The sequence below is a fragment of the Magallana gigas genome, chromosome 2 (assembly GCF_963853765.1).
Source record: "Magallana gigas chromosome 2, xbMagGiga1.1, whole genome shotgun sequence".
Taxonomy (NCBI): Eukaryota; Metazoa; Mollusca; class Bivalvia; order Ostreida; family Ostreidae; genus Magallana; species Magallana gigas.
In genome coordinates, this window is record NC_088854.1 from 36,706,759 (window position 1) to 36,732,165 (window position 25,407).

Below are 25,407 nucleotides of genomic sequence, written 5' to 3' on the forward strand. Positions count from 1 at the left end.
ACCAAACATTTTGCGGGCTTTTGCATTTTTGCAAATAACATGCTTCCCGAACGTTAATACATTTTGTATTAGATTTTAACTGATATTTGTGGTAATAAAATAATTTTGTATGGTGTGCAGATGCGTTCAAGAAAGAAAGCTAACTTCGTTTTCGTTATAATTGGAAAGAGTAATTATTATGTTCTGATCTTCTATCAAGCTCCAAAAGAGGATGTTAAACTAAAAATCGACAATTTTGCAAGATACAGACTGTTGTCAGATAATTTATGTTACGGATAAAACGAAATTGATAAACTACACATTTCTGTGAGAGAACTAGATTTAGATTACTGTGGATCGATGGCAGGGTTCCTCAGTAATGGTGGCGGTGTCACCAGTTCTGTATACAGCAGAACTCTACGTCTTGTTTCTTTTGACACACTAGCATCATACACTTCCCAATGATCAATGATTCGCGATTTCCCTGTGATTAGGGAGTCCTTTGGGACAGCAGTACAGATGTAAAATAAGCCTGGTTGGTGGTCAGTTCCTCTAAGTCTACAAGACTTCCATCTTTCTTATAATATTCTGGCAGAAATATTTTCAATGAAGTGTAGTATTCCTTAATAATATACGGTTGGGTTGCTCCGTAACCCCACCCCCATGCACCCGACCCCGTGAAAAGCACGTACCTACCGACAAACCTTCACAAACATAACTCCTTATATCCCTATACTAGTACCCCTCCCGACTACAGTATATGGCAGAAAGTATGCGATTTTCAGAATTATTAATTCAGATTTACGATACAGCTGAAATACAAAACCCAAATTGATTTTAACTGAAGAACCTGCTGCAATCGCTTTCAAGAAAGAAAAGAAAGCATTTATATTAACGAATAGCCTTTTGAAAAAACCAAAGTTACTTCTCCAAAAACAAAGTTACTTCTCCATTAATTTCTCCATGACACGGGACTTATTTAGTTGACTCAATCTTTGCTTTAACAACTCTCAGCTTTGGCATCAATAGACAATTTGATTGGAGACCTATAGCAAACGCCGACACGGAATCCGCACATATCCCTCTCTGGATTGCCGCTGTCCCATCGGAGCAGTAATGCTGGTCTGTTTTCATAATTATTGCACCTCTCTTTTTCCAGGAGTCGTTCATAATCATTCTGCTGTTCACTGCTGATTCAATTAAAACAGCAAAACCAAACTCCAGTATTTAGAAACTATCGAATTTGTCATTATGAAATATAAATGAGTCTGTGGCCTTTTTCTGTGTTTCACACTTCAATAATCTAATTTTGAGGATATTATGGGCATGCATAAGAATGGGATTTACCTTTGAAATCGGGAACTATTTACTGGACCTTTTACAAGAATGGATCTACATCCGTCTGTCTGTTTTGTTGGAATATACCTGACGTTTCTAGGAATTCCCTATTCTTTTGTCCATCCAGCCACCATAACGGTAAATGTCGGTATGTAAACCATTCAACTTTAAAAATTTGCATTCCATTTTGTAAAACGACAATCAAAGCGTTTTATTCTATATCTCGTACTTATATTTAGGTACGTCATCACTTTAATCTTAAAATAGTTTGTGTGGACGTATATATTATACCAAGATGAAAAAAAAATACTAGAAGTAAATTCAATATATGAAGATAATTTGTAGTCATTGACCAGGTCAATTAACCAATGATCGGCATGGCTAGTTTTTGTTTTAAAATATTTTATGTACTACCCCCTCCCCCCCAAAAAAGATAACCATTAGTTCAGCCGTCCTTTCGTCAGGTATGATGAAAAAGAGTCCTACATGTGTTAGTAACGAAAAGTTTTATTGAGAAGCGCTATGCTTCCAAAATGATTTATGAAAACTTTATCATTGTTTTGAAAAATGAAATAATTATAAAAGACAATTCTCTCTCTGATCTTTTTTCATATAATTCTAGAGATATATTTACAAATTCAACTAGCTCATATACCTCATCAAACCCTGATGGCGTAGTTGTTTAGTTATTGATCAGAACTGCTAGAATGAGACTGCTCGACGATTGGTGTCCTCCAAAAAGTACTCCCCGTCTCTGAACAGTCACAAAGTACCAAGTGCAAGTAGTTAATGTGCAAAAAGTAATTCTAATTAGATTTTGACCAGTTTTACTGATTTATGACAGAAGGTCCCAAGGGTAAATATCCACTTTTACTGCAGAAACTTGAATCATCTTTCAATTTTTTTACGGTACATTCGATTATACAGGAAAAAGTCTCCGTCTGACTGATGCAATGTATAAGTTCGTTTTTTATTTTATTTTATCGTTGTTTTTTTTTTGGGGGGGGGGTGGTTAATTACTGGCCTAAAACTCAGCAATTTTGTAAACAATCACCAATTCAATCCACAATCATTAAAAATAGTTTAACTGAACATATCTTTTTCAGGAATACATGTAAAACAATAAATTTGGCAGTATCTGATATTTCATCCGCATTCCGGAGACATAAATAATTTACAGCTCTCCATCTAGGTGCTAATGGAAGTTGTGTTGAACTGATTCTCTCACACAATAAAAGTTTTAGTTATTGCCCGACAAAAATGACTAGTTCTCACAATCACAAGATAAAACTCGGAGTATTTTGGTATTTCTGTTGGCTGTCAGGGAAGAGCGTATCAAACAGATATTCACGAAGAATTCCATCGAGAATAACGTTATCAAAAAGCTAGAAAAACCAGACACCAGGATAAGAAATCTTGGAGGTTACAATTATTCATTACTCTGACAGAAATTGTCATTCGATAGTACTTTCAGATTGTCGTACTAAAGAAGTTATTATTAACAAATTCTGAGTAATATATAATTCAATGCTTTTCGCTGATATACAATTAAAAAAATATTTTGCAATTATGAATCATGGAAAAATAAAGTGAAAAATTGATATTGGACATTGCGCATTTATGAATTAGAACATGTGGGGGTAATTGAAGAGCCAATAATTGGCTGATTGTCATTCCTGGTACGAGTGTTATCACTGTAGGCATTTGTTGTGGTTTTAGTCGTCCAAGACAATAGAGAGGAAACATAAATATCGATTGACAAAATCAAAATATTCACATTTTTACGAAGACTGATCTAGATATTCACTGCGTCCTCTTTCCAATTTTTTCACGAAAACTACAATTCATTTGTATTCCAAAAAAAAAAAAAAGACTGTAGCCTTTCCCATCCAACCCTAGCCCATCCCATTTTTTCTCAATCATTTGATGTTCATAACTGCCACATCTAAAAGGTTGATATAAATGTAAAGAAATTTTATTTGAAATACACATCTATAATTTATATTCTGTTTTGAAAGTCTATCTACGAATCACATATCGATTGTTTATTCTTCCAGAAGAAGAAACATTAATGTGATTAACATCCAGTTTGTCCTATTATAATTTCTAAAAACCAAGTACAATTCCTCATACTCTTTTGTCTTAAAACCGTAACAAGAACTCCAAAAAAGGGAGTTGCTTTTGAAAGTTCATTGTATATTTTCTTTTACTTGAGGATTCATCTTAGACTCCCGGGTTCCCGTAGACCTCGACAGTGGCATAAAGACGGCCCTAAAAATCTCCAACGCTAGCGGCAGCGACTGTGAAAACGGAATTACCAATTGTTCCAAGAAAATCTTCCTGTTTGACACTATCGTTCGAACTAACATAAGCGACAACTACAATGTCAGTCAAGTGGGTAAGTGTAGACTAAGACTTGTCAAGTTTTCATCAATATTTTTCATCTTTAATAACTGATAATAGTAACGATTCTCTTTTTTTAAAATCAAAACTCTTGTAGTATGTAAACAACTAAAAGAAACCATAGCCGTAGTCACCATGGCGACAAAACAAACCATGGAGGTCATTAACAGCTTTGGTCCGACTCTGGATTTACCATTTATAGTATCAACTGGTCCTCGTGTTCATCGCCAAGACAACAGCTCCACCATTTTCATGACACCGTCATATATCCCGGCTATTGTGGACTATATCATATTCAATGATTGGAAAAGAGTTTACTTCATATATGATAGCAATGAAGGTTTGTTTTCTCTACATTTTTCAGTGTTGATAGCACCATCTAAATCTTTGAATTAAATTCATGCTTGTTGACTACAGGATTATATAAATAGTGCCTGTTTGGGAGGGTAATAGTATATAAATAGTGCCTGTTTGGGAGGATAACAGTTAAAATAGGCACCCCGAGGAAACCATCGTCAACCGACGCGAAGAAGAGGTTGACAATGGTTTTCGAGGGGTGTCAATTTCAACTGTTATCTTCCTAAACAGGCACTATTTGGGATATAATACTTAATGTCTTAATTTTAGAGAATATTTTTACTGCTTTTATATAGAAATGACGTGAATTCTACGGCGATCCGTACGCGCACAATTTACGCGCATGTAACAATTCGTTGTGTTACCCGTTGCTAAGTGTGTTGCTAACGCTGAGGGTAATAGAATGGATTATCAACTGCGTCTAAACCAATCAGATTTCAGTATTTAACATGAAAGTATAGTAATTGAAATTGACACCCGAGGAAACCATTGTCAACTGACGCGAAGGGGAGGTTGACAGTGGTTTTCGAGAGGTGTCAACTTCAACTGTTATCCTCCCAAACAGACACTATTCATTTATATTTACATTTTCCAATGTCTTTGCCTGTGATAACACTACGTATCGATTTTGTACTATATAACCCATAATACAAATGACGCCAAATCGAGGCGCCAGCGGGATTTGCTTATTAATATTTAAATATATAACCGTACGATGGCTTAAAATTATATAAATATAAGTAATAAGGAATCATTCTTTGAATATTATGAGATGATAATTTCGGTCGGGGTGTGATCAAATCTATCATAAAGCCCTTCGGGCTTTATTGGATTTTCATAATACAAAGAATGATTCCTTATTAATATACTGAATGTCTTAATTTTAGAGAATTTTTACTGCTTTACGTGAATTCTACGGCGAACCGTACGCGCATAATTTACGTGCATATAACAATCCGTTGTGTTACCCGTTGCTAAGTGTGTTGTTAACGCTGAGGTTGATAGAACGGATTATCAACTGCGTCTAAACCATAAGATTTCAGTATTTAACATGAAAGTATAATAATATTGAATGGTAATCGAAATTGATCGAATTTGACATCAACTGAGTGAAAGGTTTGTAATTTTATTAACTCGACATTATTCGTTCAATATCAGTCGTGACCATCGTCCTCTATCAATATAGCCTATACATTCTGCTGTTCTAGGTTTGATGAGGATGGAAGAATTAGCCATGCTTTACTGGAAACATTTCGGGAGTTTCCGGTTGTCGTACCACCGGATGTCGGACGCCGACCACCTCGTGTACTCGGATCTTTACCACATGGACCGCAGAGACGCCACCGTCCGACAGAAAGTGTTCATCCTGGATTTTGGGACGAAATCTGCAACAACACGTGTAATGAAAATGGTAAGAAAAAAGATTCTGTATGAATTAAAGTTATGTAAGAATAGAACACTTTTATTTACATTTCATAGAATACATGATAAAGATGTGTTCCAGGTTAAATTCATCTTTTTAAACAGATGATTGATTCTGGAATGAACAGAAACGGTTATCATATCATCATTGGTGGTTTTGTAAGTATACAGTTATCATGTATTTACCAATAAGTGAAAGGTCATATTGATTTGTTTCATTCAAAATATTTTAAGCACATTTTAAATTGCAAAACAGAATCTCTTATTTAACTTTATTTTTTCCAGAATATTGGGGAATACGAAGAATTTTTAAATGAAAAATTTTTGCACGGTGGAGTTAATATAACTGGATTCAAATTCCTGACAAAAAAGCATTGGGATGTTGCTGTCACCAAAGAACTTAAAAAAAAGAACACTGTTGAACAGAATTACACTATGTCGGTAATATTTCGACATACATACATGATAAATATGTTTTTAAAACGTTATTTTTATATGTTTTTTTTTTAATCTACATGCCGGTTTAGTATATAATAGTTTTTCGATTAATAATTTCATTGACAATCTTATAAAATAACGATCAACTTATATTATTCAGAATAAAAGTGAACCAACAATTTATGTAAATTACAAATCCACCGTATTATCTTTTCTGTTTTTTTTTTTGTTTTCCTTAGATAGAAGCGGCTCTTTTTATGGATGGCGTGGCTCTTCTTTCCCACGCCCTCCACAGTATCGAGAACAGCCTGAGGCCCCGGCAAGGAATCATCAGGAGGTGTCGGTACTGTCACGACAACCTATGCACGGACGCAACAGGGCACCTGCTGCTCAAAACGCTTAAACAAGTACATTGAATTTCTATATTGTTGGGCAATATTCTAATGCAGGCACGTAGCATCAGGGGGGGGGGGGGGGGGGGGGGGGGCTGGCCCCCCCTTTTTCTCGCACCAAATAATTTTCTTAAATTTACATAGTAAAAATTTAATTATCATGGAGATGCCCCCCCCCCCCACTTTTTTGGGAGTATGTAAAAAATTGGAATAGAAATGAGAGCCAGGAATTAAGATTTTGAAGATTTTGGGAAACTGCCTTTTCATTTTTATTTTTTTTTATTTTTTTTTTTTGCTTGTCAAGATTTCCCACTTTCAAAATCGATGCTACGTGCCTGTAATGCTCGTAATATGTGTTTATTTATATTAAGTTTAGTTTCTGGTATTATGCGCAGTCATTATTGTATTTTTTTTAGATGAAATTTGAAGGAATCTCTGGGGATATTGCATTTGACGACAAAGGATACAGAAAAGATTATGGCCTAAGATTGTTTAAATTTGGTTTCCGGTCACCTTTGAAAGAGGTATACTAAATTGCATAGCTTTAATTTCGATTGTTTTACTGTCTTCAAAATGACTATATATTACATTAAAAGTTTAAAACCAAAGATTTCTAAACTTATTTATAACAGTCTGAGAGAGATTGTTATAGTTAAGTTTAGAAATCTTTGATATTAAACTTTGAATGTAACGGGTTTTAGATTTAAAATGTACTAGCTGCTATGATAACACAAGTTTGATATTTTTCTCGGTTAGATAAACGTACGTGACATTAGTAAAGAAAAAAAAAAAAAAAAAAAAAAAAAAAAAGTCCGAGATTCTTTCATGTTACAAAAATGTTAATCCCATAGACACTAGTCTTTGATATCTTCTTAACTTAATCGCCAGGCAAATTAAATAATTGTTGGACAATAGAAGTGCGAAACAGCTATATGTGTGAATGTTTATTTTTCTGGCATGTCACTACCATATCTTTGTTATCGAAAAAAGAGCAATGCCTTTCAAAAAAAAGAGAATGGTTTAAGATCTTTTGGAGTACGGTTGGGCTAACTGTGCTGGAACCCCGCACGTTAGCATAGAGTGTGTTAAGTTGGGCTAACTGTGCTGGAACCCCGCACGTTAGCATAGAGTGTGTTATGTTGGGCTAACTGTGCTGGAACCCCGCAAGTTAGGACAGAGAGTGTTATGCTGGGCTAACTTTGCTGGAATCCCGCACGTTAGTGGAGTATGTGTAATATCGGGATAGATGTGCTGGATTTCCGCTAACCGCAATTACACGGAAACTTCATGATAAAAACATTTACACTTAAAACTCATCGGTGAAATATACATGATTTTATACCTAAAAGGCACTTATCATTCTTTAATTTAAAATATCGATGTACCGGTATTTTCCTTCCATATCTTAAAAAAAATCGATTGTATTCATTTAATAAAATGCTTTGTTTAGTGATTCATTCCGGATATGATCATTGCAGAAAAATTTACATAACCTGCTAACGCGGGTTATGTATTTTTTCTTCAATGTCGCTACCTTCATAACCCGCATGAATCATCAAAGAAAGCATTTAATTGTTTATATTAACATCTTTCTTTTGAGTAATTAATAAATTGATTATGAAAAGTTAGTAAAATTCACTAAATTACTGTTATTGTATATAAGTACGTTAGCTAAAAGAAACAGCCAAATCGTCTTCTGTGAGACTGAGTCTAACATCATCATGATTCTATCGTACAGTCCGTGATTTTTCTTAGGTCGCTGTAGGCTTCGACCAATCGATAAAAGAGTTGTGTAAATTTTTAGTCCTGTCAGTTTCAGCCGCTGTAGATTTCAACCAATCAGAAATAGATGAAATAATACTTCACTGAAACATTCGTTAGCAAAGATGAACGAAAAGGTGAATGGTTTTAATCATCAGACAATTCTTAAGGGCTAAAATCTACACGATTGAGTTCTAAACAGTTATCGATTGGTCGAAACCTTCGCAACCTAAGAAAAATCACAGACTACACAAAAGAATCATGACGTAGGGGTCTATTCAGAAAAGCACCATTTTATATAGATCTTTTCTCGTAATAACGAGATCTTTTCTCGTTAATAACGAGCTATTTTTTCGTAATTACGAGATCTTTTCTCTTTTTCGCAATTACGAGATAATGAACTCGTAATAACGAGATCTTTTCTCTGCCTTGTAATAACGAGATAATTAACTCGTAATAACGAGATCTTTTCTCGTAATTACGAGATAAAAACATTAATTTACGTAGCCATATTCGTCTTTCGTATACATTGTATACGCCTTCCCCCCCCCCCCCCCCCCCCCCCCCGCCGTTAAAATTTTTCTGGACCTTCGTATGTATTGTCAAAATCTGTAAAGGTTGTAAGACGTACACTTGTCATGTCTAATGCCGAGGATTTTTTTTTATTAGATTGGAAACTGGACATCGGCGTCAGGTATACAGTTGCAGAGAAACAACAAAACGGAAACGACAAACTCAGATAATGGGCCCCTTATCATTGTAACAATCGAAGTAAGTATTAAACTATAAATGTAATGTTTACCTGGTTGGGGGTTTTTGGGGGAGGGGGCGGGGGGCTTGTTTGTGGGGTTTTTGGAGGGTTGTTTTTCCGTAAAAGTTGCACATGTATGTCTTCCTCGTCATTCACTTAAAAGAAAAACCCTCTACACACAAAATAAACACACCTCGTTGTTTTAAATTTAAAACAGAAGATTGTATGCTTTTTAAATAGTTTTTTATTAAAGGGGCATGGTCACGATTTTGGTTAAAAAAAAATTTCCCTCCAATTTTAATGTTTACAATGTTTTAGAACGTCATTTTTAATAGGCAACCAAAATTTGAGTGTCATTCGTTTAGTTATAAGCAAGGTACAGAGCTTGCCATTCTTTGCTATGTAAACGAAGCTTTTGTTTACATTTTGAATGTTGAGGTGAAAATTCCAATTTTAGACCTAAAATGAATGTGTTAAACGTTAGAAACTGTTTATTTATGCTTAAAATGGATAAGAAGATAGACAAACCAGCTTGAAAAAGATTTTTTACTAAGATATATTGAACCTATGTAAACAAAAAAAGAATACGAGCCTTGTTTATATGACAAAGAATTGTGAGCCCTGTGTCTTATCGAGAGACCCCTCGAAAACCATTGTCAACCTCCGCTACGCGTCGGTTGACAATGGTTTCCTCGGGGTGTCAATTTGAACTGTTACCCTCCCAAACAGGCACTATTTATATAATGGTACATGTATAACCTGTTTAATGTTACATCAAGGAGGATCCGTTTTTTAAAATGACGCCCAACGGCACAGCGGAAGGATACATCGTAGACTTGATTAAACTTCTGAATCAGTCCAATGTTTTCAGACGGCCGTTTAAGATATATCCACAGGAGAATAAAACCTACGGTAACATGATCAGGAAACTTGTGGATGACGTAAGTCAAAACGCCATATTGTTCATTAAGGATTTGTTAATGACTTCCAAATTTTAAATATCAACAATATAAAATTTTATAAAAGACAAAATATTGACTAGTTTTAGTAAGAACACTGTTAGAACCCCATTTTTATCGTTCGGCAAAAGCAAATTTTAGACTAATTAAACGACAAATGCATTTACCATCCTGTAGGAGGCAGATCTGGCTATTGCTCCAATTACAATAACAAAGGAACGCCAGAAGATTGTAGATTTTACCAAGCCTTTCATGAGAACAGGGCTGAGCCTAATGATCTACAAACCAGACAAAAGAAAACCCGGAATGTTCTCCTTTAAAGAACCCCTTCACAAAAACGTTTGGTTGTGTATTGCTATCGGTTTTCTGACGACGAGTGTTATTCTGTTTCTGATTGGTCGGTTTAGTCCATTTGAGTGGTCCCAGAACTCCGAAGAAGGTCCATCAAGCGAGTTTAGCATGTCCAATTCCCTGTGGAGTACGCTGGGTGCCCTGATGCAGCAAGGGTCGGACATATCACCAAGGTTATTTTCGGAAATTTTATCTTATTACTAAATATATCGCTGTTTTATATTGTGTCTTAGATGTTTTTTTTTAACTATGAAAATAAGAATTGATGCAGGTCTTTCTCTGGGAGGTGCGCGGAGAGTGCATGGTGGTTCTTCACGCTCATTCTGGTGGCGTCCTACACCGCCAACCTGGCGGCGTTCCTCACAGTGGAAAGCATGGATTTCAAAATAAGAAACGTTGATGACCTTGTATCTCAAACCAAGGTCAAATACGGCACCGTACAAGGCGGGTCGTCCGAGGATTTCTTCAGGGTGCGAGTCTAGTTAATTTTCTTTTGTTTGTTTCCTGGTTTATATTGAAGACCAACTAAAATAAATGGCTGAAACCAATGTTTTATAACCAACAATTCTCAGATCTCAGATTTTACCTTTAATCTAAGAATATAAATTTATAATGAAATCAATTTTAACCAGACTTTAATCAATATATACATGTAATTTACACATAAAACTGGACAAGTACTTAGTAGTAAATATTTTCAATATATGTATATCTTCCAAATGTTTTAAGGTATCCTACATTTTGTTGAATTTTCCTTTGTTTATTTTAAGGGGTAATTATAATAGTTACAGGAAAATTTTCTTCTGTAAGCATGCTTGCATCGGTATTTTTGTTTGCAATTGAATGAAGAAAAAAACCTTAACAATTCAGGTTCTTATTAACCTCTAGTTTGTTATATGAAATATCATTTTTGATAATTTGCATTTTCCACTCCAGAAATCGAAGGTGACGACATACGAGCAGATGTGGAGCGTAATGCCCCCTTACCTGATGGAGAGCAATGAGAAAGGCTACCAGAAAGTAATAGAGGAAAAGGGAAAGTATGCCTTCATCCTTGAGGGGGTGTTTAATGAATATCTCAGTCAACAGAAACCTTGTAAAACTATGCCAACCGGAGGACTCATAAATAACATCGACTATGGTATAGCTATCAACAGAAAGAGAAGGGAGGAACTTGGGTATGTATCATTTCATACGTTAGTATGAAAAAAAACTACAAATATATAATAAAATAGCATTTCTCTATTTGTGTTATAATCCTCGTAGATGATGTAACCCTATAAGGTTAAAAAATATTCTATTTGGTTTTTTTTAAATTTTATTTATTTGTTTGTTTGGTTTTTTTTTTGTTGGCAGAAAGAGGTTGAATTTAGAAGTGCTAAGGCTTCGGGAGCTGGGAGAGCTGCTGCGCCTGGAGACCAGGTGGTGGGTGGAGAAGGGCCGGTGTGGCGCAGCAACGGCACAGGTGCTTTCTTCATTTTAACGCACTTATTCAAATTTACTTCGCAAAATATTGTAAAAGAAATTAGTTTGCTTGACTTAGTCTCGTGGGTAATAGGCACTAATAGCATTAGATCTCTCCCATTAAATATCGACAGACGCGTATTTTGATAGGTATATCAATACTTTGCTTTTCTATTCAGGATGGAGGGAAGAAAAGGTCGCTTACCCTCAGTAACGTATCAGGGATGTTCCACATCCTGATTGGTGGACTGATAATCGCAATGATGACGTCAGTATTTGAATATCTTATTCAAAAAAGAATCCGGAAGCAAAGCTACAAGCTCAAAGTAACAAATTAGAACCCATTTCTATATCTCTCAGAAAAATTTACTTGTTATACTTTTTATACCCGTATTGTAACAATATTGTGCATATCTACATTACTATGGTTATTTCAGAAGGCAAAAACTTTACTTGGTGAACTTGGAAAGAAGTTGAATGGTAAAAAGGAACCACAAGCAGTGGAAAACATATATTCTGGGGAAGAGACGCCACTTCGCCCAAACCTGTTAGCTGGAGCTCAAGAGAACAAAGGGGTGTGTTTGTGATATCATATACAATTTCTAGTATATGTCTCTATATGTTATTTTCAATAATCTTGCAAGCTTTAGTTTTATCACAGATATAAAATTATTGTATATTCCTGTAAACTATGGTAAGCTGATGTTTTTCACAAATGTAAAAGGCTACACCGACTGTTACGCTTGTTTCGTTGCAGTATCAGACGACATCACCAGCAAAACTGATCATGCTAGATTCTTACCAAAGTGACCAGTCTGCGACAGGAACGGCCATTTAAGTTCAACGTGAACCTCGTGATGTTAACTCTACAGAATCAAGGAAACGATGCGATATGTGGAAACTCCAGCAGGCGTTAACGTCGATTCTCTGTGACATTGTCCGCCAATGAGGACACGCGCGGGCAGCTTCTGACGTCAGACAATTAAACCACTGACAGTGTGTCTTTCAAGAATTAATATGTGCACCACGTAATCTTTTTCAATTAATACTTCTGTCCAACGCGTTTTGCTCATGTAATTTTTTCTGTCAAATCTGCAATCTTCCTGTACAATATGCACATTGTATTTGCTGTTATGTTGTTGCTATTTACCTGTTTTGTCGTAATATTGTCGTTGTTAACGAATTCGACAAGTTGGAAGATAACCACAGCAGTTCAAGTTATTCTGAAGTACAACATAAAAAATCCAGGTAACCACACAAATGATCATAAAAAAATGGAGTGTAAAATATAATGTAGTCATCAATTAACGGCAATTATAAAATTAAACTTGTCAAGACGGAGAAGATCCCATATTGTGTACAATTTTAGTAGTCTGTTTTACCATTAATCCTGATATATACGACTAATTATTTTATTATTAAGGAAATAAATTTATTAATTTATTCATGGTTAACTTGTATGGTGTAAATATATTTAATAATGAAATCACCAAAATTACAAGCATCGAAAGAAATTACAATGTATAGCTTGATGTCTACAACCTGTGCGAGCCTCAACCAGAAAAAAATATAGGTACAATGACAACACCCTAAAACCGATATCCACGTCTGCATCAAACTTATGAAACTGATGCTTATACTTTGTATACCTTACGATGGTGGTACATTTTGGATGTGATAGGTTAAGGAACGAGCACAAGATCGAATGCAAAATACTTCAAATTACTTTATTGTGTATATCTATATATATTTATGAATATTCAATACATGTTGTTACATTTTCTACTTCTGTATAGTATTTTATTGTGCATAAATGAACATTTTTTGTATCGATCACTTTATTTAATACTTGTTTGTAAAAAAAAAATTGCCTTAGTTAATACAGAAATCATCAGTCAATTTAAATTACTATTATCTTTGTCTACAAGTTAGATAATCAATATAGGTAAATGAACAAATATTTAGTAATTAATCAATTAAAGCATATGAATTTGATAAATCTAATATACCGGTATATGGTCATAATTTGTTAATAATTTACAACAATATAAGAAGAGAAATCAGCCAAACTAAATATAATACATGTACTGAAACTTTTTAAGCTGGTTTTAATGTATTTTTGAAAACCACAAAACAATGATAACACCATGACTTATAATTACAATGACTCCTACCAACATATATTCATGCATTCACACTCCACACTTTATCAAGTCTTAAAACTCTTCAGACTTGTATGGATATGCCAGCTACAATAATTGTATGTCGATCTATCCACTTTCTGTATCACTATGTTGAACAATATATGTTATAACATGCCTTTAACATAAAACTTATAATAAACATTGTCTTCACAAGATGTGAACTTTCAAATTTCTAATTTTTTTTTGGATATAAAAAACATTGAAAAATAAAATAAAAGATAACAAGAAAATGTTTGCAAACTAGTTTGTAAATAAGCCTTAATTACCAATTCAAGTCCAGTTTTATAGTCATTAATTCAAGACTGTTTTTATTTTTTTTAAAATTATCTTTTAGTACAGAAAAATAAGACAAATTGGGTTCTTACCTAACAAATTTAAATATAACGTCATACAGATACGTTTTGGCACACATCAAAATTTATACATCATACATGTACACTTATTAAATGACTATTTTGATTAATTAAATTGTGTTTTAGAAATTCATTATTTAAAATCTTAAACTATCAAAAATGTATAAATGTAGTATCTAAAATAAAAATGTGGTGTACATACTTAAATAAGTATAAGATTTATCTTATCAATTGAGTATAATATTTTGCCATGGTGATAATGGTATTTCCAAACTAAAATGATTTATCATTCCTTAATTGCACACATTCCAGATTCCTTTATGGAGGTGACTGAACCCTAAACGTGTGATATTTAATTATGAGGTATTTTGACCAGTAAGTTTTTTTGTATCACAGTTGCATTACATATATCCACATGCACATTTTTAAAAAACACTTTTGTTCACCTATCATTAAATCTATGAGTATTGTTAAAGAAACAGAAATGTGTACTAATTAAGCACTAAGGACAATCTCAGAGAGCTGTTTGAATCAGCTGAGTACATATCACATGTGTAGTATTTTCTTTGTGACACAAAAGGTAAACAAGAATTGACATGATATAATTTACAAAGTCAAACCAATAATACTCGTGCTTCAGTTCATATGAGCTATATCTATGAACCTTGAGAAATATTTGTTCTACATTTTAATGAGCTAGCTTGTACAAATGCTTCTGTAAAAAATAATTATTCATTAACATCCTCAAACTTGAGCTCCACAGCAAAATCTTCTTTGAACACAGCTTTTGCCTTTTTCTTGTGAGGATTGTCAATTTCATCTCGCTGTAGGTAAAGTCTGCAAAAAAGTCAGACACAGTATCATCAGTCAGCTGTACCAAGCTCCATAAACACTTTGGGCACACTTGATTTAGCTCAGCCGAGTGTACACGTTTTGTATTGGATAACGAGTGTGCTTAAATTGTGTAGTGTATAGGGAAGTTAATATACATGTGGCAGACAAGGATGCAGTTTTAGCAAAGGATTTCGTATTCAGCCACGATCTGGGGCTTTTTCCTAATATAAATGCAATAAAATGAACATATTTCAAATGTAATCACTGTCTACGTACGATATCTTGTATGTGACTTCTAATCTGTTGTATTACCAAAAATCATTTGTGAAGTGTCTAATCCTAGCATTCATGCGCCATATTGGTTTCAGTGCTGCACCCAACAACACATTCCCCTGATTTGGTGTAGAAAAGTGTACACCCAGACCAAATGCTACACCACTGCACTTGATTTATAAAAGTGTACACAGTGTACACCTTATTGAAAAATTAAGCACGCCCACAGTGTTTGAAGAAATTTTCAAAAAATTCAAAGAATGCTTACGTGTATATTCACTTGCACAATATATACAAATTGCATTAAATTGGTCAGATCATGATCTGTGCAAGTGCATAAAAGAAATGGGGGGGGGGGGGGTGTTCATAATGGATTTAAATAAACACACAGTTGTTAAAACTTGTTACATTAACTTTTAATTTCATTGTTTATGTTAATTTAAAAAAATTTACTGGTACTAATATATCATTATAACAGGAACTTAATAATCCAAAGGGTCACGGATCACTTTGAGTTGCCAGGTGCAGATCATCAGGTCAAATGAGACGTGAAGCGTCTACTTTGTTTTTATGATTCACGCCTGGCAACAAGACGGGATCCAACTCTTTTAATCAAGTTACTGTTATAATGATAAATTTATTATATACAGTATTACCCTGTTCTACTTAAAAGTTTCAATTACAAATTTATCTTTTCAAAATCAACCGTATGATGATTACTTATATAACAAAGCTATTTTGAAACGAACTCTTAAATGCGCTTATTAAAAATACAGACGTTGTTTAATGGGTACTATGTCATCAGTTTCAGAGAGTGGTGATACAGAATTGGAAACCCACAGAGTGGTGATCCGGCAAATAGATCACACTCTGTAAAACTGACAGTATCTAGAAGGGAAAATTGATGGGTATATAATAAATGTATAGAGCAGGTAGTTCATTTACTAGGTGCTTAAGCTAGAAAGTAAAACTCACTTGTTGTCGGCAATAAAATAGGTGTGAAACCAGAAGAAGAATGCACAGTGATCATATATCTGGGGAATGTTTTTCTATAAAGGAAATAAATACATATGTAAATGATCATACAATGAAAAATCATGTCAGTGGTTTTAAATATATGATAATGTATAAAATCTAACGAAAATGCTGTATTCAAATATTTAAATCAAAATGTGCTGTTAAATTTCTTTTAATAAACATACCCAGAAATTTTAAATTAACTTCATGAAGAATTTTTTGTTATACTCACAGCTGTTGAAAAGAATCGGATTTTAACGTCGTCAAAAATGACAGGGCTATTTTGAAGGTTGGCCACTACAGTGTGTGTATCTGTGTACTTTGTAACCTGGAATCAAACACCATGCATATTAATACTCATTACTTCAAAAATTCCAAATTTGATCAGTACAGGCTCTGTCTGTATCATTAAATGGACATATTGTGCCTAGTCAGGGACTTCCTTCTTTCTATAATATAGTTTACTTACCTGACAGTTGATGTTATCTCCAAATTTACATTCATAGATCAATAGTCCATCCAATCGAATTTCCATTGATAAGTCACTTCCATCACCATTTCCAACACCTGGCAAAGCAACCCACTTGTTCATTTACTAAACTGAATCTTTTTTTTAATTTTCACTTTTATGATATTCATGTATGTTTAAATACAGTTAATTCAAACCAGATACCAGTATTAATATTGCCTGGTTTTTAGTTAAAGTAGTCCGAGTATCGCACTACGTCATAATACGGATTTTACAATATTGGTTCGACTTTTACAAAGCGTTTTTGATATCCGGTATTGATTTTGCTCTACATCGCTGTTGTAAACAATGTAAATAATAAGCAATTAGAACGGTAATATATGTATTATATGAGAGATAGAAATGAATAATGTTGAGAAACTCGATTCTGTTAAAGTAAAATGAAAAACGAAGTTTCTGATTTACCAGGATCTCAGGTATGCTTATATCTTCTTTGTTTTGACCCCCCCCCCCCCCCCCCCCCCCCGAATTTTTCTTTTTCTTTCACTAAAACCGGTTTAAATTTAGAAACAGAAGCTATTTCGCATTTAATCAATCGTCAATTAATTAATGTTTAAATGTTATCTAACATTGTTGACAGATCTAGGCAGAAAACTGTAGCAAAATGTGATTTTTACGGATTTTTTCGTCAGGGTCTACTTGGTTTAGAGCTTATAGTGTGAAAAGTAATCCGTCAACATATAATTTATTTTACCAAATCTTTTTTCTAAGATGTCAATCTATAGAAAAAACACCATGAATTTAAGTTTGAGTCCATAAAATAGTTAAAAAATTACCAAACGCGATACTAGCATTGCATTTTTTGTATTCTATTTTGATACATCAGGTCCATAAAGCGTACTTACTTACAAAAATTTGCGCAAAATTATTGATGAGATATGGCTTAAATAAATATTTATACTCTATTTTGTATGTTCAGTTCTAATTTTCCCAAAATTGGTAATTATTTTTAGGAAAAATGGACGTCTGGCAAATTTCATAATTGTCAATAATTTTCGCAAGGTGGTACACCTGTCTGAGAGGTGATAACAAACAAACTAGCATGTAAACATACATATTTTCTTTTGTATATGTATTGCTAGAATGTATATTTATCATTTAAAGCTAAGCTTTTAATGATTGAGCCCATTTAGTGCCGAGTATAGGACTACCTTAAGATAAAAAAAGAATGAAACAGCATATTGCGTATAAGCAATAATTTAGAGTCCAAAATACTTATACTGACCCTCAAGTCCTTCAATCTTAACAGATGTAATTCTTTTTTTGGTTTCTGGGGGTAAATGTCCTCCTAAATCTTTCTTCACTCTCTCGTAGTATCCAACATATCTGCTCTGTAGTCATGCAATAAAAGATTGTACATGTATATGCAATTTCACAATCCTAGTAATAAGTAATATTATAGTACATGTATATCATATGCTACATACAGAAACTGGTCGTGCTTTTTCAAATTGAAATAAACCTTGTGACACAGATTAACTGAAAATGAAGGTTTGCAAGGTTCCACATATTCTGTATTTGATCTTTAATTCATTTTCTGTTTCTCTCTGTCTCCATATGACAATTCAAACGTACATCATTTTATCTTTCCTACCTGACTTGGAGTTTCAACACCCTGAAAGGTTTTTCCAACAGAGAGGTCCGTTCTTCTATCTCCAAAATAATCCAAACTTTCCTGTTCATTGAAATTAAGACATTACATGAATATATACCTCTGTAAATGTAGTATGTGTATATACTGTAGTAATTGATGTGGTGAGACACACTAAAGCACTTCAAATTTTACCATAAAGTTAAATACTGTGGATTCATTATTATTTGTGGCTACTCGATTTTTGTTGATTTCATGGGCAAATCCTACCCATGAATAATCATCTCCAACGATTTAACATTCTCAACAGAAATTCATTTATTCATTGTACGGTACAAAAGAGCAAACCAACAAAATTACATTGCATCTGACCTAAAGAAATTTTACAATCCACAAATAGTTTTAACTATTTAACAGCTTTAAATGCTAATTTCACCATACATGTACAGCCAAACCGAATAAAATCAAAAACACTCTCTATGTAGATCGAAACACAGAGGAATTTTGACCCAATGCTTGATTTGATTATGACTTATTAATAAAGTGTCAGGTGCCTTCGTGTGGTAATTAAATGCTACAAAAAACCACTGGATCCACAGCACTTACCTTTGCTTCTTCAAACACCCCACAGTGTACAAGCCAGGTGCAGATCATGGTGCCAGTCCGACCCTTGCCTCCCTTACAGTGGATGGCAATAACGTTCTGTTTATCTTTTTCCATCCACTCCTCAACATTGGCACAAAAACCTATCATCTCCCTAAGAAAAGTGTCAACATTTTAAATGTTCATTTTTTGGGCAAAGAAAACCTAATTGGTCACAAAAATTTGTTGAGGAATATATTGCAGTTAAACTTTTTTGCTATTACTAATTGTTCTATTACTGTAATAAACCAACTGACTGACAAATAAACATCTTTGCCCCTTGTTTTAGGAAGCCTTATTAAAATTAAATTCAATAATAAATATCAAATCTATTTACATACATAAAGAAATAATAAAAGATGAAAACTTTGAATATACAATGTATGTATAAAAATTATAATATTGAAGGATAATTAAAAGATCTAAAAAGCATTATAAAAAGCATCAATATATTTAAAATCTGAATTTGTTGTATATCTATCTTGTTTATGCTGACAATCATTCACATCAAATTAACAACCACTGGTCTCGATCTAGCTGTGAATCATGCACTAGCTTGAAATAGTAAATCACAAAAAGGTTTGTACAGTCTGATAAAAATTATGTCTACATTGTATTTCCAAAAATACAGAATAACAGGCCTGCATTAGAGCCCTCTTTTCAAGAGAAACTCCAGCTTTTAAAAATCTAATTCAAATGTTTTTAAGAAAGGCAGAAGTACTTATAATTGTAAACTAGCATACTGGTAATTGAAACGATGCAGGCCAATTAATTTACCAAAATGTTTCTTAATTGGCCTGCATCGTTTCAATTACCAGTATTATGCCTATACTGTAAACATTTAATAAACTTTTTGATGTACATATAACAAACTGTAAAATGAGTAAAAATCAAGGGAAATCATTTAAAAAATAAATGTGTTTATACCAAGATGTCCAAATGAGGTAACAAATTCCAACAAAAATCTGACTAATAATATATGATTATGAAAAGATTTACGATTGCTTCTTACAGGGTCTTTAAATGAGCTATATTTACATCTACCAACCCAGAAGCTAACTAACCAGTTTATTGATTGGTCGAAACATTTAGCAATTTAAAAAAAATCACAGACTGCACCAAATAATCATGATAACGTCAGACTAAAATTCTCATAACGAAGATTTGGCTATTTCTTTTATCTAAACAAAATTATTGTAAATAATTAGTTACTTTCATAAGTTATTCTTTATGATCGTTTAATTAATTTGTTAAGAGAAAGATGTAAATATAAACAATAAAATGGCTTTTTTGATGATTCATGTGGATTATGAAGGTAGCGATCTTTGCAGAAAAAAAATTACATAACCCACTAATGTGGGGTAATTACGTAATCATGCGGGTTACATATTTTCTATGCAATGTTGCTACCTTCATATCCTGCATGAATCACCAAAGAAAGCATTTTATCCTTTAAATATACATGTAAAGAAAATAAAAAAACACACACAATATAAAGATACATAAATCTAAAATCAAGACCATATTGTTAATGTGCCTATAACTGAAATTCAGTGAAAATTAACAGAAAATGTGGACAACATCAGAAAGTTTCTATCTATGTGTATTATAGATACTGTTAGAGAGAATCAAATCACAAGCAGAAATAAATAACACTGACAAGACTAATTCATCCATAATACCTATTGAGCTGCAAATCTGTGTTCCAGAGAGAAAGTTTCAAACATTAAAATACATTTTAATTCTATAACAGTCACATATTAATCAGAATGTTGAAGAATTTTACAACCTACATCATGTAAAGATGTATTGTGCACTTAGTTTACAATTCCGTCTACATTTGGGGATTTTGTTAACATCAGACATTTTCAATATCTTATAGTATTTAGTTAAAATATACTTAAAGAAATGCAAGTTACACAATTACATACCATGTTGAAAAGATCTTAATTATTTTACATGACATCATTAAAATATTCAGGTTTTACTAGAGATATATGAGAATAATAAATATGCAATTAAAAGTTGGATATTTGACTATTTGAACCACATACTTTAAACCCCAAAAATTTTGATTAAAATTATGTTCTATAGGACCTGGTATTGTAGAACACCTTAAGGGTGAATTATTTTTGGTTTATGATCTTTGTACTGAAAATTAGACAATTATTTCAATAAGTGACTTTTCTAATACAATTATTTATACATGTATAACCATACATATTGAAAAAACATCCTATCAGTATGAAAATGTTATATAGGTAAGTGGCCTAGTAGTAAGGTATAGGTCTTTTTGATTTTGCAGTTGCTGGATCAATTCCATCAAGTTGTAATTTTATCTTCTTTTCACTGAATTATGATATTAAGAATAGAGAGTTTAAATTACATGAATCTAATCTGCCGGATTTTTTTTTCAAATTCTCTTGTTTAATTCTGAGAATGAGCACACTCAATATAATCAGGTGTCTTCAATAACACTATACTCTATTTACACTTACACATTTATTGCATTGCCTTGTCCTGGGGTTTCCTAAATTTATGACAAATCAGTGGTTACAGACAACATAATGATACCTATTGTGACAGGTACCTGCATCTTTTCTTAGTAACAGGTACATGCACTTTCTGTTCAAACATGGATGTAGGCGAAATAATTGGAAAAGGCACTATACCCCTTACCATAATATTGTATTCAGAATAAATCAAGTTTAAAACTTTTAACTTGATGCTGGTAGGTTGCATATCAACTTCATTCTGTTTATTTTATTCTTTGACAATTATTCTGCTAATTTAATCCATAATTATATCCTTCATGTAGTTCTTACCTAAGTCGTGGGACATTGTGGTCATCTATAAACACTCTCTCTACGCAATTGTTGAACAGCGACTCATCGTAATCTCGCTCACCTGTAAATATGTTCAATTTATACAATAAAAGCATTTGTTGAAGTATGGCATAGCTAGCTTAAAGAGATATATGACAACTGTACATTACACTTACTGCATAGGTTATATATCCTGTAGTGATCTTTATGTTTTGTATTAAAGAACCTTGCAACTTCCTGCAAAATTAAAATCCTTCAAGTTAACTTCTAGTGCCATACAAATCACACATGCAGAGATGGAGACATGAGAAATGATAATTACAGTCTGGTTTTGTACCTCAGTTGAATGTTACATGTATGTGTACCTGTGGTTTTTCACTTTCAGAAAAAAATATCAATTCATTTGTGGCTTAATTTACATTTCCTAATGCATATTTATATACTAGCATTGTACCTGGTACAAAAAAAATTGATTGTTGGATGTGGATTTGATATTAATTTGACACGTACAGTGTATGATATACATACATTTATCTAATAAATCCTATCAGAATATATAATTTTGAAACATACACGTTGGAGGAAAATAAGTGAATTTCTTACATTTACACTGTTTCGATACATAGCCATCATTCCGGTCGATGGGAAAGACATGGCAATCACACGCTCTGAAAATAGTAAAAAAGAATTGATACTTATCACAATATGAAACATTCAAGTATTTCATCATGCAAAAACACAAATAGGTTACATGAAAGAAATTATTTTAAAACTTGGAAAGCATTTTCATTTATTAATCAGTCAATGTTTTCCTGACCTCTGACCCCAAAATCATTAGGGTAACATAATCAGACCAACACAGATTTATCAGTATGAATCATTCAAACCTGCATGAACCTTTTTAAGCTGATCTGCAAAAGTTCGCAATCTTTTATGCATTAGAAAGATTAATGGTGACCTCTAGCTGCCACTTGACAGACAAACTGGTAGACTGCTGCAGAGTTAGCAAAAATCCAATTCACATATGCATATCAGTATTAGGAATACAACCCCCAATCACTACTGCCCTAGGGGGCAAAAATATAACCATGATGATAGCTCGCTGCTTTAAATGCCTTGATCATGTTTTGAATTAATTTTAATATAGAGCAACCAATTACAGGGTTCAGATACAGTATTTATTTCAACAACTTGCTGAAACTTTTTTCATGCTTTTCCATACTAACCAGTTATATAGCAAAGGTCAAGGTCAAATCCATCTCTCTGATATCTTCTTTTGTTTTGGGAAACAATTCTCCTGGAAGCAGTGGCTATATGCCGCTTTTGTTGTATCATTAGGAAAATTATTCTTCCAACTCTTATGATTCTCACAAAACGACCTATTATAAGCAACCTGTTCAATATAAATTAAATCCATTTTAATGCATCAACATCAAGGAATAAAAGTACCAGAAAAATTCAACGGTTTGTGAATGTAATCAAATGAATATATAAAACTATATAAACCCACACAAAAGTTATTGGATAAAGTTGATTCCTACTGGTACATTACATAAATTCTTGTATTAAACTGTTTGTAAGATGAACATCAATTTGAAAATAAATTACATTTGAACTTGCATTATAAACCCCTCATATCTATGGTTACATAAAAATCAAAGAGTGCATGCACCCAGTTTGCTGATTGTTAAGCAATAATCGACATAAAATGGAAAAAATTCAATGATTAACTAACATTAGAAAATCAGCAGATCAGTTTTTTCAGTGGATAGAAATACCGGTATCTAAATCAGTAATTATGTGTGAAAAGTCATAATTCTTCAGATCTAAATTAATCAAAATTTATGCATGCATGCAATCATATGTTTTACTTGCTTGGAATAATTGGTAGCACATGACATTCCCTCTGCCACAATCAGAAACACCACATCTACCACAAAGGAAACAGTCACAACAGCAATATCAATCATTTCCAAAACTCGGCATTCTGTGAGCAACTGTTTTCTGAAAGAAAAAGCTTTGTGTACGATGATATATTCTAATGCATGTACATTATAAGCCAGTCATGATGAAACAATCTTTAACAACACAATTATGCATATATTTGGTTTATCCTCTTTAAAGTTATATAAATGTATATATGCATTTACATTTTACTAATCTGTATTTTCTATTTTTAAAATTTTTTTTTCATTAACTTTTTAGTGTACAATGTATATAAATATGTATACCCTTGGTAAAATATTCTGAAAAATACTTCTAGCATGAAGTAGCTGATCAGAATATGGGATAAAAGTTCTAAAGTCCCTTTCCCTTTGTTACTGTTGCAATCATCGTCTGCTAATTCCACAATAACAAAAATGAAGTCCAAAAGAATCAGGACAACAGTGATGAGTCTGAAGGCAATGTGTTCAAGGACACTTTTTACAATCCACTGCAATCCCCTAAAAAATTCAAACACATATAATTAAATCATAATGCTGTGCAAAAGACCATAAGTAAATGAAACATAAATTATATTAAACTATGATATCCTATTCTTTTTAAGATTTCAAGTTAAGAGTGTTTTAATAATGTCTGGAAATAATGATCTTAGTTTAAGCATTAATATACACTGCAATTATATCTCCTAAGAAAATAAAACATTTTTTTATGTTTCTATCTTTTTCTAATTTCATGCTTATTTTTATTCATTTCTCTCCACGCAAAGAGCATCCATCTTACTCAATTCCAGTCTTGGGAATTTCTTTTGACCCAGGATCCTCCACATAATCAACGTCATCTTTTGCTTCAGATTTATAAATTTGAAGCCGCCCGTCACTTGCTGTGTTGTCCTCCACTTTGATTTGTACATCACCAGTACTGTCTTGATTCCCAGCATATTCTGACGTTACTCTTAATTCTGGGGCAGGTTCTGGTTCACGATTTTCCTCAAACTTCTCATAATTGTTCATGTTTCTGTTAAGATATCAAAAATACAATTCTAAAATTATGTTCTTTTAATCACAAATACATGTTTACCTTTCCATACTTATGGATATAATCAATGCTGAAGATAAAGAAACTTCTGAACTTGGGTACGTTTATTAAATATGATCATCAAATTAATCATGCATTGCTTTTGGGTTCGTAGAAATAGACGTTTTGTCCGCTTTCGCTCTATATCTATTTCAGTTTTTTATATTTAAGAGAAATTAAGACACAAAAATGGATTTTTTAAAGTAAGACATTGAACGTTGAGGGGGTGTTTCCCTTACGATTTCGTCTGCTTTACCAAACACAAGAAAGTTACTTCACTTGCTATCTATCTTCATACTTACGATCTGCGTGCATAAAAGAAGATCGCACTTTTTTTTAAAATTCCAGCGTCTTTGCTACTTCTTTTTTCCTAATATCAATGAAAATAATAAAATGTTTCATGTGAAATATGTTTGAATGAATTTTCTACCATGACTGTCATGTTCAGCACCAGGTAAGGTAAACTCCAGAGAAATGCGAACAAGGGAACCAGTCAACAAGTGCCC

General features: G+C 33.1%; 2 protein-coding genes across 3 annotated transcripts; one reads left to right on the forward strand and one right to left on the reverse strand.

The window, feature by feature from the left end:
• The first annotated feature begins 1,196 nt into the window (after positions 1 to 1,196).
• On the forward strand, positions 1,197 to 14,135 carry LOC105326125 (glutamate receptor). Its single transcript, XM_011425992.4, has 17 exons — positions 1,197 to 1,465; positions 3,533 to 3,715; positions 3,818 to 4,060; positions 5,286 to 5,488; positions 5,605 to 5,658; positions 5,785 to 5,940; positions 6,177 to 6,344; positions 6,746 to 6,853; positions 8,760 to 8,861; positions 9,621 to 9,782; positions 9,978 to 10,324; positions 10,423 to 10,621; positions 11,088 to 11,329; positions 11,508 to 11,616; positions 11,795 to 11,941; positions 12,053 to 12,190; positions 12,373 to 14,135. Exons 1-17 carry the CDS (start codon positions 1,366 to 1,368, stop codon positions 12,451 to 12,453), a joined length of 2,742 nt encoding a protein of 913 aa, XP_011424294.3. The 5' UTR covers positions 1,197 to 1,365; the 3' UTR covers positions 12,454 to 14,135.
• A 23-nt stretch (positions 14,136 to 14,158) lies between these two features.
• Positions 14,159 to 25,404, reverse strand: LOC105326124 (phosphatidylinositol 3,4,5-trisphosphate 3-phosphatase TPTE2). Of its 2 annotated transcripts, none has more exons than XM_020066278.3 (15): positions 25,332 to 25,404; positions 24,608 to 24,841; positions 24,115 to 24,327; positions 23,759 to 23,887; positions 23,110 to 23,276; positions 22,487 to 22,551; positions 22,060 to 22,120; positions 21,884 to 21,965; positions 19,023 to 19,173; positions 18,420 to 18,500; positions 18,051 to 18,156; positions 16,766 to 16,863; positions 16,529 to 16,624; positions 16,255 to 16,328; positions 14,159 to 15,009 (listed from the first exon to the last, which is right to left on the reverse strand). In XM_020066278.3, exons 2-15 carry the CDS (start codon positions 24,835 to 24,837, stop codon positions 14,901 to 14,903), a joined length of 1,662 nt encoding a protein of 553 aa, XP_019921837.3. In that variant the 5' UTR covers positions 24,838 to 24,841; positions 25,332 to 25,404; the 3' UTR covers positions 14,159 to 14,900. The 2 variants fall into 2 exon arrangements, with proteins under 2 accessions (XP_019921837.3, XP_011424293.4); XM_011425991.4 differs by having other exon boundaries at positions 25,204 to 25,385.
• Positions 25,405 to 25,407: the final 3 nt, after the last annotated feature.

Bases quoted from the DNA above. Each gene is read 5' to 3' on its own strand.
- LOC105326125 (XM_011425992.4), top strand. From the start codon at position 1,366: ATGGATCTACATCCGTCTGTCTGTTTTGTTGGAATATACCTGACGTTT. The intron at 4,061-5,285 runs GTTTGTTTTCTC...CTGCTGTTCTAG, and splicing joins CATATATGATAGCAATGAAG to GTTTGATGAGGATGGAAGAA. The intron at 6,345-6,745 runs GTACATTGAATT...TATTTTTTTTAG, and splicing joins TGCTCAAAACGCTTAAACAA to ATGAAATTTGAAGGAATCTC.
- LOC105326124 (XM_020066278.3), bottom strand. From the start codon at position 24,837: ATGAACAATTATGAGAAGTTTGAGGAAAATCGTGAACCAGAACCTGCC. The intron at 18,501-19,022 runs GTAAGTGCTGTG...TTCAATGAACAG, and splicing joins GGGTGTTTGAAGAAGCAAAG to GAAAGTTTGGATTATTTTGG. The intron at 16,625-16,765 runs GTAAGTAAACTA...GTTTGATTCCAG, and splicing joins GAGATAACATCAACTGTCAG to GTTACAAAGTACACAGATAC.